This window comes from Oncorhynchus kisutch, linkage group LG23, assembly GCF_002021735.2.
Source record: "Oncorhynchus kisutch isolate 150728-3 linkage group LG23, Okis_V2, whole genome shotgun sequence".
In the NCBI taxonomy this organism is placed as follows: Eukaryota; Metazoa; Chordata; class Actinopteri; order Salmoniformes; family Salmonidae; genus Oncorhynchus; species Oncorhynchus kisutch.
The window spans coordinates 13,458,828-13,473,782 of record NC_034196.2 but is presented as its reverse complement, the minus strand read 5'-3'; the positions used below and the strand labels follow the sequence as shown (position 1 = coordinate 13,473,782).

The 14,955-nt window shown below is 42.6% G+C and overlaps 1 protein-coding gene across 8 annotated transcripts in view; it reads right to left on the bottom strand.

Moving 5' to 3' along the window:
• kdm2bb (lysine (K)-specific demethylase 2Bb) overlaps positions 1-14,955 on the bottom strand; it is a 55,477-nt gene that overhangs the window by 37,358 nt on the left and 3,164 nt on the right. For all 8 annotated transcript variants that reach the window (XM_031802849.1, XM_031802844.1, XM_031802845.1 and 5 more), the window contains exons 5-9: positions 14,407-14,585; positions 14,206-14,312; positions 7,538-7,631; positions 6,967-7,120; positions 6,667-6,782 (exon numbers count right to left, since the gene is read on the bottom strand). In XM_031802849.1, the coding sequence (XP_031658709.1) occupies positions 6,667-6,782; positions 6,967-7,120; positions 7,538-7,631; positions 14,206-14,312; positions 14,407-14,585 (650 nt within the window). The remainder of the gene's footprint in view (positions 1-6,666; positions 6,783-6,966; positions 7,121-7,537; positions 7,632-14,205; positions 14,313-14,406; positions 14,586-14,955) is intronic.

Sequence of the window (14,955 nt, the reverse complement as noted above, 5' to 3'; positions counted from 1 at the left end):
TGAATATAAAACAGCAACACCTCCACCATTGGCATTTCTGTAAATGTTCTAACCTTGTATTGCTACCATTGTATCAAAGGTATTATCTAACTGATTTCAGAAATAGTCAGAATATGAATGTCATCTGTTACTAGCAAACTATTGATTTCATGAACCTTGTTTCTTAAGCTACATATAAAATAAAATCGAATTAGTCACATGCGCCGAATACAACAGGTGTAGACCGTACAATGAAATGCTTACTTACGAGCCACTAAACAATAATGAAGTTTTTTTTAAATATAGATAAGAATAAGAAATAAAAGTAACAAGTAATTAAAGAGCAGCAGTAAAACAATAATAGCGAGACTATATACAGGGAGGGTACCGGTACAGAGTCAATGTGCAGGGGCACCGGTTAGTTGAGGTAATATGTACATGTAGGTAGAGTAATTAAAGTGACTATGCATAGATGATAACAACATAGAGTAGCAGTGGTGTAAAAGAGGGGTGGGGGGGTGCAATGCAAATTGTCTGGGTAGCAATTTGATTAGGTGTTCAGGAGTCTTATGGCTTGGGGATAGAAGCTGTTAAGGAGCCTTTTGGACCTAGACTTGGCGCTCCGGTACAGCTTGTTGTGCGGTACCAGAGAGAACAGTCTATGACTAGGGTGGCTGGAGTCTGACAATTTTTAGGGCCTTCCTCTGACACCACCTGGTATAGAGGTCCTGGATTGCAGGAAGCTTAGCCCCAGTGATGTACTGGGCCTTTTGTAGTTCCTTGCGGTCGGAGGCCGAGCAGTTGCATCACTCCGTACCAAGGAGTGATGCAACCAGCCAGGATGCTCTCGATGGTGCAGCTGAAGAACCTTTTGAGGATCTGAGGACCCATGCCAAATCTTTTCAGTCTCCCGAGGGAGAATAGGTTTTGTTGTGCCCTCTTTAAGACTGTGTTGGTGTGCTTGGACCATGTTAGTTAGTTAACGGGATGGGTGCATCAAGAAGTTAACGGGATCATTTAGTCAACATTCGCCGAATTGCAGAGCGCCAAATTCAAATTTAAATTACAAAAAATATAAAATTTTCATGAAATCACAAGTGCAATATAGCAAAACACAGCTTAGCTTGTTGTTAATCCAGCTGGCATGTCAGATTTCAAAAAAGCTTTTTGGCGAAAGCATACCAAGCGTTTATGTAAGGACATCTCTCTCAGCAGACAAAACATTACAAACAGCTAGCAGCCGAGTAGATTGGTCACAAAAGTCAGAAAAGCAATAAAATGAACCTTTGATGATCTTCGGATGTTTGCACTCACGAGACTCCCAGTTACACAATAAATGTTCCTTTTGTTCCATAAAGGTTATTTATATATCCAAAATACCTCCATTTGGTTGGCGCTTTATGTTCAGAAATTCCCAGGCTCGAGCGGTCACGACCGGGCAGACGAAAATTCCAAATAGTATCTGTAAAGTTTGTAGAAACATGTCAAACGTTTTTTATAATCAATCCTAATCGATCATATTTAAACCGGACGATAGCTTCTTCAATAGGAGAGAGAAAATGTCTGCTCCAAGCTGTGCCAGCAGCACATAAAAAAACGCTGCTGGCACCCAGCCATCCAATGACGCGATGTGATCTTTCTCGCTCATTTTTCAAAATAAAAGCCTGAAACTATGTCGTCTAAAGACTGTTCACAACATGTGGAAGCCATAGGAAAAGGAATCTGGTTGATATCCCTTTAAATGGATTGAAGGCAGGCAATGGAACAGAGAGCTTTCAGGAAAAACAGCACTTCTGGGTTGGGTTTTCCTCAGGTTTTCGCCTGCAATATCAGTTCTGTTATACTCACAGACAATATTTTGACAGTTTTGGAAACTTCAGTGTTTTCTATCCTAATCTGACATTTATATTCTAGAGTCTGGGCCTGAGAAATAGGCAGTTTCATTTAGGCACGTTTTTCATCCAAACATCAAAATACTGCTCCCTACACTCAACAGGTTAATGATGTGGACACCAAGGAACTTGAAGCTCTCAACCTGTTCCACTGCAGCCCCGTCGATGAGAATGGGGGTGTGCTCGGTCCTCTTTTTCCTGTAGTCCACAATCATCTCCTTTGTCTTGATCACGTTGAGGGAGAGGTTGTTGTCCTGGCACCACACGGCCAGGTCTCTGACCTCCTCCCCATAGGCTGTCTCGTTGTTGATCAGGCTTACCACTTTGTCATCGGCAAACTTAATGATGGTGTTGGAGTCGTGCCTGGCCGTGCAGTCATGAGTGAACAGGGAGTACAGGAGGGGACTGAGCACGCACCCGACAGGCCCGTGTTGAGGATCAGCATGGCGAATGTGTTGTTACCTACCCTTACCACCTGGGGACGGCCCATCAGGAAGTCCACAATTCAGTTGCAGAGTGACCTGTTTAGTCCCAGGTTCCTTAGCTTATTGATGAGCTTTGAGGGCAATGAGCTGTAGTCAATGAATAACATTCTCACATAGGTGTTATTTTTGTCCAGGTGGGAAAGGGCAGTGTGGAGTGCAAAAGAGATTGCATCATCTGTGGATCTGTTGAGGCAGTATGCAAATTGGAGTGGGTCTAGGGTTTCTGGGATAATGGTGTTGATGTGAGCCATAACCAGCCTTTCAAAGCCCTTCATGGCTTCAGACGTGAGTGCTATGGGTAGTCATTTAGGTAGGTTACCTTAGTGTTCTTGGGCACAGGCACTATGGTGGTCTGCTTAAAACATGTTGGTATTACAGACCCAGACAGGGAGAGGTTGAAAAATATGTTAACGTTGGCTATTTTGAGCACTTTTCTTCTGGGATGCTAACTTGTTTTCATTGCTTTACGGTGAAGCTTAGCAGAAGTAGATATGCTCATGTTATTTATGTGTGTGCATGGTGAGCTGCACACAGTGAACTTCCTACTAGGGAACACCACCTCGGTGCTAACAGTATACATCTGGTTCATATGCACATGATTACTGCACACAATAGCTGAAGGATCAGCAGAGGCATTCAGGACAGCTAGATGGACAAAATTACGCTGTTTTTGAATGAATTATTTCACCTTTATTTAACCAGGTAGGCCAGTTGAGAACAAGTTCTCATTTACAACTGTGACCTGGCCAAGATAAAGCAAAGAAGTGCGACAAAAACAACAACACAGAGTTACACATAAACAATGGATAACAATAACACAAACAATAAACAATAACACAAAAGAAAAGACAAATAGAAAAATCTATGTACAGTGTGTGCAAATGTAGAAGAGTAAGGAGGTAGGCCATAAATAGGCCCTAGAAGCGAGAAGAAAAATAAATACAATTTAGCATTAATACTGGAATGATAGATGTGCGGATGATGATGTGCAAGTAAAGATACTGGGGTGTAAAAGAGCAAGAGGGTAAGTAATAATATGGGGATGAGGTAGTCGGATGTGCTATTTACAGATTGGCTGTGTACAGGTACAGTGATGGGTAAGCTGCTCAGACAGCTGACGCTTAAAGTTAGTGAAGGAGATATAAGTCTCCAGCTTCTTGCAGATTTTTGCAATTCGTTCATGCCATTAGCAGCAGAAAACTGGAAGGAAAGGCGGCTAAAGGAAGTGTTGGCTTTGGGGATGACCAGTGAAATATACTTGCTTGAGCGCGTGCTACGGGTGGATGTTGCTATGGTGACCAGTGAGCTGAGGCGGGGCTTTACCTAGCAAAGACTTATAGATCACCTGGAGCCAGTGGGTTTGGCAACGGATATGTAGCGAGGGCCAGCCAACGAGAGCATAAAGGTCACAGTGGTGGGTATTATTTGGGGCTTTAGTGATAAAACGGACGGCACTGTGATAGACTACATCCAGTTTGCTTAGTAAAGTTTTGGAGGCTATTTTGTAAATGACATAGCTAAAGTCAAGGAAAGGTAGGATAATCCGTTTTTTGAGGGCAAGTTTGGCAGCATGAGTGAAGGAGGCTTTGTTGCGAAATAGGATGCTGATACTAGATGTAATTTTGTATTGGAGATGCTTAATGTGGGTCTGGAAGGAGAGTTTACAGTCTAACCAGACACCTAGGTGTTGTCCACATATTCTGGGTCAGAACCGTCCAGAGTAGTGATGCTAGTCGGGCGGGAGGGTGCAGGCAGCAATCGGTTGAAGAGCATGCACTTAGTTTTACTAGCATTTAAAAGCAGTTGGAGGCCACGGAAGGAGTGTTGTATGGCGTTGAAGCTCGTTTGGAGGTTTGTTAGCACAGTGTTCAAAGAAGGGCCAGATGTATACAGAATGGTGTCGTCTGCGTAGAGGTGGATCAGAGAATCACCAGCAGCAAGAGCGACATCATTGATATATAAAGAGAAAAGAGTCGTCCCAAGAATTTAACCCTGTGGCACCCCCATAGAGACTGCCAGAGGTTCGGACAACAGACCCTCCGATTTGACACACTGAACTCTATCTGGGAAGTAGTTGGTGAACCAGGCGAGGCAGTCATTTGAGAAGCCAATGCTGTTGAGTCTGCCGATAAGAACGCGGTGATTGACAGAGTCGAAAGCCTTGGCCAGGTTGATGAAGACAGCTGCACAGTACTGTCTTTTATCGATGGGGGTTATGATATCATTTAGGACCTTGAGCGTGGCTGAGGTGCACCCATGACCAGCTCGGAAACCAGATTGCATAGTGGAGAAAGTACGGTGGAATTCAAAATGGTCGGTGATCTGTTTATTAACTTGGCTTTCGAAGATTTTAGAAAGGCAGGGCAGGATGGATGTAGGTTTGGGTCTAGAGTCTCCCCCTTTGAAGAGGGGGATGACCGCGGCAGCTTTCAGACGATACGAAAGAGAGGTTGAATAGGCTAGTAGTAGGGGTTGCAACAATTTTGGAGGATAATTTTAGAAAGAGAGGGTCCAGATTGTCTAGCCCAGCTGATTTGTAGGGATCCAGATTTTGCAGTTCTTTCAGAACATCAGGTTACTTACATTGTGTCTACCAACTCCCCTGGTATAATGTACATTTGCTGAAGAATTATGACAACTCAGCATCACAATGGTAGGGATTAGCTGAGCTGGGCTTGAGTCATTGATAAGTCATTGTCTCAATGCAGCCTTAATGTTGTAAAAGGATCCAGGAACCCAAATGATTTGGATGGATCACATCCTCCTTATAAACTGTGTTTTGTTTCCAAAAAGTTATTGAAATTGTCAACAAAATGTTACACCAATTGAGCTGCAATAATCACGTAGCCAGTAGTGAAAAGAAAGAATCCTGCAAAAGCATTCAATGCCACTATTCAGAGGGCACAGAGCCAAATATGGTGGTTATTTAATTAGCGTCTAGCAGAGAGTCAATGACCTCTTTAAAATCCAGTTTCAACAGTTCAGAGTTGCCCTTCATAATGTTATTAAAACGCTCATGAACTACGATATAATCGATTTCCATGTCCTGAAGTAGTACATTCGGTAGCGGTTAAGTAATGTAATTTACTCAAGCTCTGGGATAGGACATGGTTCCTGGTGCAAAAACATTCACATTTCTTACCATGGAGCAGCACAAAATCACGGCTGGCGAGAAGGACGAGGACACCCACCCACTCCCATGCCTCGGAGAACACTTTATGGGCGGGCGAGAGGTAGGATAACTTGAGCCCGTTGCTCCCGGCACAGGCCTCCGACATATGGAGAATCCCCGTTCGATCCAGAGCAGGGACGGAAGGTTGCCGACGTCAACTTCGAAATCGTAGGAGTAGGCACTGCGGCCGCAGGCATAAGGTGCAGGAAGATCAGGCTCCAGGACGCCAAAACTATTCGTTGTTTGTATCTACTCCGGGCCTATCGTTGGGAGTGTAGACTGCTTTGCGGGAGGCCGCTGTCTTTGCCTTCCACGACTCATGACATGCGACCATCTTTGATTGCCTTGCTCCTTTTGCTGTGCCCCTTCGACTCTGCTATCAGATGGGGGAGCTCCAGGCAACACAGGCCAGTCGGATAATGACAAAAGACAAGGTGGAGATGCAGCCAACAAGCGCGTACACCGTCCAGCCACTGGCGTAGTTAAACATTCCACTCTGCGTTTTAACCAGTTTCTTAGGTAGGCTGGCAACCTGCGTGATCAAGGAAGCCACCTCAAGCCTATTAACCCCGGCAAGCAAACAATTGCCGCATTGGAACTCTGAGTGATCCGGTTTGTCCTGAAGCAAAGCGTAGTAGACACAGCTCCTACAGCACTGGAACACTACAATTATTTCTCCAGACAAAGAGGGCTCCATTGCAAAACTCATCTGGGACTAACTTCGTTAGCTTGGTGGCAAGCAGCTTAGCGGCTCTGTCAAGCAGGCTTCAACCTGTCTGCTAAGCAGAATTCTGGGACAAGAAATAGCGGTCCTAGCTGTTAAAAGCTAACCACGTCACGGAATCCACGCAAAAACAAGTTTGGTATTTATATTTAACGAATATTAGTTATGTTTTAATCAAAAATAACAAACCGAGTGTTTCCAGCATACAGTGTTCAGCTGCGCACTCTGATGACATCACAAGGTTGGTTTGACATTCTCACACTCATTGACGCAGCAAACTAAGTGACCTTGACTTGTTTGTATGAGGTGAGGCTGTTTCCTCATCCATCTTCATTGTAGAGACACAGTTTAGTTTAACTAATGGTCATAGGTGGAGTGAAGCGTCAGTAGTGGGACACCTGTATGACAGCCTACCTTAGTCCTATTCTCTATCTCATAGATGGAGAGTTGCATGGGAATGTTAAAGCTGTGCAGAATGTTGCCTCCAAACACCAGCGTGTCCTCAGGGGTGTAGACTGCATGAATCCAGCCTGAAACAGGACAGCCAGCCAAACATCATGAGAACCGGCTGACCCACTCAAAACAGATAGCATGCCCAAACATGTCCTCAAACACATGCTTGAATAAAGCAGAGCATGTAATGTATGGTTTGCTACAATAATATTAACGTCAATATGATAGGAATACATCAAAATTAAATGCTAGGCAGTTCACCAGAGGGGATGAAGAAGGTGTAGCCCTGTTTCAGCTCCACCCTCTGGCAGCCATCTGCACGGTCTCCCAGGAAGATGTCACTCTGCTTGCCTGACAGAACCCAGTCCTCATACAGGGCAAGGTTATGAGGCGTCGGAGGCACCAGCCAGAACACCTGGGGACAGGACAGGGTATGAAAAGCTGATGAATGTAGCTTTGGTAGTCATCTAAAACAAGGGTGATATTTCTATGTTAACAGCACTCAATGTTACATCTTATACTAGAGAAGCCGGGACATTTCTTAGATTTGACTATCCTACCGCAACATTTCTCTTCCTCTAGCTTGAAGTTTGCACGTTTATATAATGAGATCCCTCAACGGACTACCTAGCAACAGTCCTGTGATTTCTGCAGCCGTCGCTGAGAAAAACAGGGAGCAGGTTCGTTTGTAGCGCCTCTGCAGAAATCTGATACATTTACAGTACCGGCATTGGGGGAGGGTACATCAGAGCCTCAGGTGGATGCACTGCTGTTATCCACATACTGTGAAAGAAAAATTCATACAAATAATAATACAAATAAATGAACTTACCTTCCCTCCCTTGAAAACGTGATACCACACAGACGTGCCCCCGAAATCAATGTGGAAGTCAGTATAGCAGCCCTTCACGCTCATCAAACAGTACCTATAGAGGAGGGATGAGAGGGATGGATGATGAGAGGGATCAGGCCGTGGGTTAGATACTGAGCTGAATGAACATCATGAACAGAAATGGGTAAATAAAACATGTGCAGTATGGTCACCAACTTTGTCAAAGAAGCGCTCAGTGAGCAAACTTTTCTTCACTGTTCTTACCCCAGAAACTATCCAGAAAGTGTAGCATTGCAACATTCCTGTACATGGAACGGAGCTTGAGTATGGAAGCTATTTGGCCGAAAATGTCTATTTATTCCTTCAAAACAAGCAGTTCAACCAATTTGGAACAGCCCCAATACCTGGTTGAAATCTTCTACATCTACCAATACTCTATTCTGACCAACATCAAAAAAATCTATAACCACAAATGTGGACACACACACAATACCCCATAATGTCAAAGTGGAATGTTATTTGCAGTTTTTACTAATTAATTAAGAAAGAAAAGATGACATGTCGAGTCCAATAGTATTCAACTCCTTTCTTATGTTAAGCCTAAAGTTCAAGAGTAAATATGTTGCTTAGCAAGTAATATAAGTTGCATGGACAATTATCTGTAAGGTCCCTCAGTCGAACAGTAAATTTCAAACACAGATTCAACCACAAAGACCAGAGAAGGGCCCTCGCAAAGAAGGGCACCTATTGGTAGATCGTTTCTTTTTCTTTTTAAAGCAGACGTTGAATATCCCTTTGAGCATGATGAAGTTATTAATTATACTTTGGATGGTGTATCAATACTAGAGGTCGACCGATTAATCGGAATGGCCGATTAATTAGGGCCGATTTCAAGTTTTCATAACAATCGGTAGTCGCCATTTTTGGACACCGATCACGGTCGATTACATTGCACTCCACGAGAAGACTGAGTGGCAAGCTGACTACCTGTTATGCGAGTGCCGCAAGGAGCCAAGGTAAGGTGCTAGCTAGCATTAAACATACCTTATAAAAACAATCAATCTTCACACTAGTTAACTACACATGGTTGATGATATTACTAGTTTATCTAGTTTGTCCTGCGTTACATATAATCGATGCGGTGCCTGTTAATTTATCATTGAATCATAGCCTACTTCACCAAATGGTTATTTAACAAGTGCATTCGTGAAAAGAAACACTGTCGTGGCACCAATGTGTACCTAACCATAAACATCAATGCCTTTACCTGCATATTTAGTTAATATTAACTGCTAACATGAATTTCTTTTAACTAGGGAAATTGTGACACTTCTCTTGCGTTTATTGCACACAGAGTCAGGCTATATGCAGCAGTTTGGGCCGCCTGGCTCGTTGCGAACTGTGTGAGGACCAACTTAGCCAAACGGGGGATGACTTAATAACAGCGCATTTGCAAAAAAAAGCACAATCGTTGCACGAATGTACCTAACCATAAACATCAATGCCTTTCTTAAAATCAATACACACAAGGTATTTTATTTTATTTTAAACTGTATATTTAGTTAAAAGAAATCCAGGTTAGCAGGCAATATTAAACTAGGGAAATTGTGTCACTTCTCTTGCGTTTATTGCACGCAGAGTCAGGGAATATGCAACAGTTTGGGCCGCCTGGCTCGTTGAGAATTAATTTGCCAGAATTTTACGGAATTATGACATAACATTGTAGGTTGTGCAATGTAACAGGAATATTTTGACTTATGGATGCCACCCGTTAGATAAAATATGGAACGGTTCCGTATTTCACTGAAAGAATAAATGTTTTGTTTTCAAAATGATAGTTTCCAGATTTTACCATATTAATGACATACGGCTTGTATTTCTGTGTGTTATTATATTATAATTAAGTCTATGATTTTATATTTGATAGAGCAGTCTGACTGAGCAGTGGTAGGCAGCAGCAGGCTCGTAAGCATTCATTCAAACAGCACATTCGTGCATTTGCCAGCAGCTCTTCCCTGTGCTCCAAGCATTGAGCTGTTTATGACTTCAAGCCTATCAACTCCCGAGATTAGGCTGGTGTAACCGATGTGAAATGGCTAGCTAGTTAGCGGGGTGCGTGCTAATAGCGTTTCAATCAGTGACGTAACTCGCTCTGAGACCTTGAAGTAGTTGTTCACCTTGCTCTGCAAGGGCCGTGGCTTTTGTTGAGCGATGGGTAACTGGCTGTTGTCAATGTGTTCCTGGTTCGAGCCCAGATAGGGGCGAGGAAAGGGACAGAAGCTATACTGTTACACTGGCAATACTAAAGTGCCTATAAGAACATCCAATAGTCAAGGGATTATGAAATATAAATGGTATAGAGAGAAATAGTCCTATAATAACTACAACCTAAAACTTCTTACCTGGGAATATTGAAGACTCATTTTAAAAGAAACCACCAGCTTTCATATGTTCTCATGTTCTGAGCAAGGTACTTAAACGTTAGCTTTTTTACATGGCACATATTGCACTTTTACTTTCTTCTCCAACACTTTGTTTTTGCATTATTTAAACCAAATTTAACATGTTTCATTATTTATTTGAGGCTAAATTGATTTTATTGCTGTATTATATTAAGTTAAAATAAAAGTGGTCATTCAGTATTGTTGTAATTGTCATTATTACAAATAAATAAATGTTTTTTTATTTTTATTAATCGGACGATTAATCAGTACCGGCTTTTTTTTGGGTCCTCCAATAATCGGTATCAGCGTTGAAAAATCATAATCGGTCGACCTCTAATCAATACACCCAGTCACTACAAAGATACGAGCGTCCTTCCTAACTCAGTTGCCGGAAAGGAAAGAAACCGCTCAGGGGTTTCACCATGACGACAATGGTGAATTTAAAACAGTTACAGAGTTTAATGGCTGTGAAAGGAGAAAACTGAGGATGGATCAACAACATTGTAATTACTCCACAATACTAAACTAATTGACAGAGTGAAAAGGAAGCCTGTACAGAATGAAAATATTACAAAGCATGCATCCTGTTTGCAAGAAGGCACTAAAGTACAACTGCAAAAGTTTTGTCCTGAATATGAAGTCTTATGTTTGGGACAGATCCAATACAACACATTATGGAGTACTACTCTCCATATTTTCAAGCACAGTAGTGGCTGCATCATGTTATGGGTATGCTTGTAATCATTAAGGACTGGGGAGTTTTTCAGGATAAAAAAAGAAATGGAGCTAAACGCAGGCAAAAGGAAAACCTGGTTCAGTCTGCATTCCACCAAACACTGGGAGATTAATTCACCTTCCAGCAAGACAATAACCTAAAACACAAGGCCAAATCTACTGGAATTGCTTACCAAGACAGTCAATGTTCCTTAGTGGCCGAGTTACAGTTTTGACTGAAATCTACTTAGAGATCTGTGGCCGTGGCCAATGGCGCAGTCTCTAAAGGAACATTTTTAAATGCTGTTCTTTTGGCCGCAGAGACTTCCTGCAAATTTTGCCTTCGGAGGGGAGAAAATTTTTACGTTTTAAGCTCATTTCCTGCAATTCTACACGTTTTGCCGAGGCTTATGTAGTGTTCTTATGCAGCGGAGTGAATCAAACATTCTAGCAGCAGGCCGCAGCTGCTAAATTAATATAGGGAAAACTATGCAAATTATGGTTAAAGCCACTTTCATGATTGTTGTAAGATGGTTTGATTTGTATGTAGGCTACTGCACAATGGTGCATCCATTCTCCTGGTATCATTTTAAAGTCAGCACAGGTATTCTACTCGCCAGGTTTCTCAGATCTATACCCTACAGTAAATCAGGCAACAACAAAAATTGTAGCTACAGGTCCATACATACACTGAGTATTTGATGAAAAAGGTTATGAGATTTCTAATTCAAAGCCTTTCACAGGGTTGTAATTCCACTATTCAAGCCATGGGACATCCATCATGAATGATGAACAAACAATACACCAAATCTATGCCAAACACTGATCGACACAACCCCTGTTCCTGTTGTAGAACAAATGACCTCTCTTGGCAGCACGAGTCCACCAGGGAGCCTCCATAACACCAGTTGATCAATACAAGCTTGTTTGCCTCCTCTGATCCAGTCAGTTGCAAGAGCTCATAAAATACAGACCACTTCCCATCCTGTCAACGCGGCTAATTTCAGCCATACATATTTAATTTGGTCTATTACATAAGTTAAGATATAGTTCTCCAGCCTCCGCTGGCTCCTACTGTATGACGCTAGTCAGAAAGATACAGGCTTGTCGTCCATCCTACAGCAGTGTATCTGCTCCCTCCCACAGAGAGACCTGAGGAAAGGGTTTACAGGAGTATGACCTTGACTGAGGTAATGGGTTAAACTGCCAGTTTAAGCACATAAATACCCAGGGAGAAGGACACCTCATCCATTTAAGTGATAATGCCCAAGAAGCCGGTGTTTGGAGGTTATATTGCCACGAGTGTCGTAGAGGGCCGGAAAACCGTGCCAATATATCCTCCAAACACTGGCATCGTGGGCATTATCATTTTTATACAAAGGGTTACCAACATATTCAAATAATGATTGACATTTTCATAAAAAAACATTTTTTATGAATTTATTCATACTATTTCATCCTTCCACAAGATATAGTCCCGACACAAATCTAAGGTTGCCAGGCAAGCCGACTGGTCATTCGTTCTATCGGTTCGGTTGCAAGAGATGTGACCCATCCGTCATTTCTGTTCTCTATCTATGGACGCGACCCAGTCACTCATTCTAAATGTCCCATTACCATACTGGCTGGCAACGTTCTTATTCCTTGCTTGCTAGCCAGTTATGGCTAAATTACATTCACGTCAAACAGTGCAGCCAGAATAACAGCAAAGTAGCTGCATTTGCGTTTGTTTAAGCTGTTTTCTAGTGACATTTATTTGGAATCATCCATAACAATGAGCTAATGGGGCGCGATTTCGCCTGGCATAGAGAATGTGTTCTCTCGTCAGGACACTGTTGTTCAGAGGAGCTTGCCAACAACACAGCTACCACAATCACAACAAACTGAAGCTGGAAAGACTTCAAACAAGCTGCATTTCGTTTTGTTTTACCTGTTTTCTGACATTACCTGTTTTCTTGACATTTCTTTGTATATATCCATAAAAATGATGCCAGCTGATTCATGAATTTAACTGGCTGAGAAAAGTGGTCTGTCTCGTCCCGACACATTCATTACTATGGGACAGGTGGAGAAAGAATTTCAATATTGAAATAATGTTGCAAATGTCAGAGGTTTATACAAATCTCAGCTGTGGAAAACCAACTGCTTGTCTAAAAAAAAAAGGGATATAAATGTCTAGATGCTTTTTATAGTGGAGATCAAGTTTATAAATTGCCTGGCTGGGTTGATGAGACAGTGAATTGCGCAGTGAGATGGATCAGAGTAAATATGCATTTCAACGTCATAGCTTTAGCCGGTGGTAACTTGTTGAATAGACACCAGTTGGAATGCGGTTTAAACAATCAGTGTCCAGGATTAGACCAACTTTTGTATAACTAGACACAAATATCACCTACACTCAACGGAACATGTCGAGACGCATAATACTGTATGGCTTACATACTTCACATTCACTCTCTTTATATTATGAATACCATACTTGCAAACAAAGACAAATAATTTTCAAAGAAGCACATATAGGCCTCCTACACATTCACAGATGTTTATGATAGAACTATCTTCACCCACGTCTGTTGCAATTATCATAAACTGAGGGCCCATCTGCTGAACCTGTGAGACACAACATAATCACACACATAGATCCCCATCCTATTGGCTGCACAGCAGTTTCCCCTATGGACAGAGAGTGACCAGACCCTGGGCTAAGAGCCCAACATCCCACTACAAACACCACTCACAATCAATCTCAGCACCCCATAAGCGTCTCCATTAAAGAGGGGGTAAATAAATCGAAGTCAAATGACATGGTAGAGTACTCCCGACATCTCTAAACCCCAGTAGCTTTTCCCCAATGAAAGACAGAGACGTACCCGATAGCTATTCCTCTCTCTCTGAGCCGGTTCGCTCAGGACCAGCCCCCCCCCCACGCGCTTTTCACCGACCGGACAGGAGAGAACTGCTATAGCTTTTATTTCTGGCTTTTATTTCCCTGCCTCTCCATCTGCGGAGGGCTCCATTTAGTAAAGAAAAAGAGTGAGAAACTGGGAGGAGAGAGAATATTATAGTGAAAGAGAGAGAGCAAGATAGAGTGTGAGAGAGAGGGGAAGAATAAGGATGAAAGGGAGGGCACAATTGGCTCTGGAGTGCGGGTTATGCCCTAATGCTGGCAACTGATTGGCTGAGGAGGATCTAGTCACTTCTGCACCCTGTGAAGAACCGCCCTCCACCATGAAAGAGCCCCGCTGCCTAGCAACCATCTAGAGCCATAAGAGGAAGTGAACAACAGCAGTGCGCAGCGGGCAGAGGGACTTTGGAAAAGGGAGGAGGAGTAGGCTAATATTTCCTCCCAGCAAAGCAGCTTTTAAAAATAAAATGTGCTCTGTGCTTGAGCATTTTCCTGTTAGGTACAATCCACTACGTTTTGCAAACAGGTTAAAACATCCAAAGAAACGTTCTGACATTGCATGGCAAATACTATGCAATAACTAAGGACATTTCTAAAATACTTACTTCTGTACTTTGGGGTACTTCATCTCTGAGATGACATTAGTGGCTTCGGTTTGTCTTCGTTTCAGTTTTAGGGGCCACATGTTGTCCACCCAGTCCACTAAATCCACCTATAAGAGAGTTGACAGTTGGCTGGCATTCACTATCAAATTTGCTCTCGTTCATAATGAACAAATGAAATAAAAACTGCCAGCGTCATCTCACCACAGTGGGCCTCTTGATGAGGTTCTCCAGTTTGGTGTGGCTGAACTCTAGGCTGATAACATTGAAGAGTTTGTCCCTCTCTTCCTCAGGCGTCTCATAGTAGCGGACAAACTGGGCCATGCTCATCTCAGAGCCTTTCTGGGTGCTCACATCCATCACATCAACGGCACGACGGCTACCTGCAAACACCAACACAGCAGTCTTACGGTAAACCTGGGTACAACTGTACAATTTGTATAACCTTTACCAACAGGTGGAGTTGCTGAACCACAGCACACATACATTATGTACCATAATTTTAAAAAGTACACCCTGTCCTGAACACTTTCATCATCTGACATGAGCAGGGCTAGCCTACGCCGGGCAAATAAACTAATGTATGTAGCTGTCCTTGAGCTGTTCTTGTCTATTGATGTTCTGTATTATGTCATTCTGTATTTATGTTTCATGTTTTGTGTGAACCCCAGGAGGAATAGCTGCTGCTTTTGCAACAGCTAATGGGGATCCTAATAAAATACCAAATATGTGTGCACAATTAAAAATCTTTGA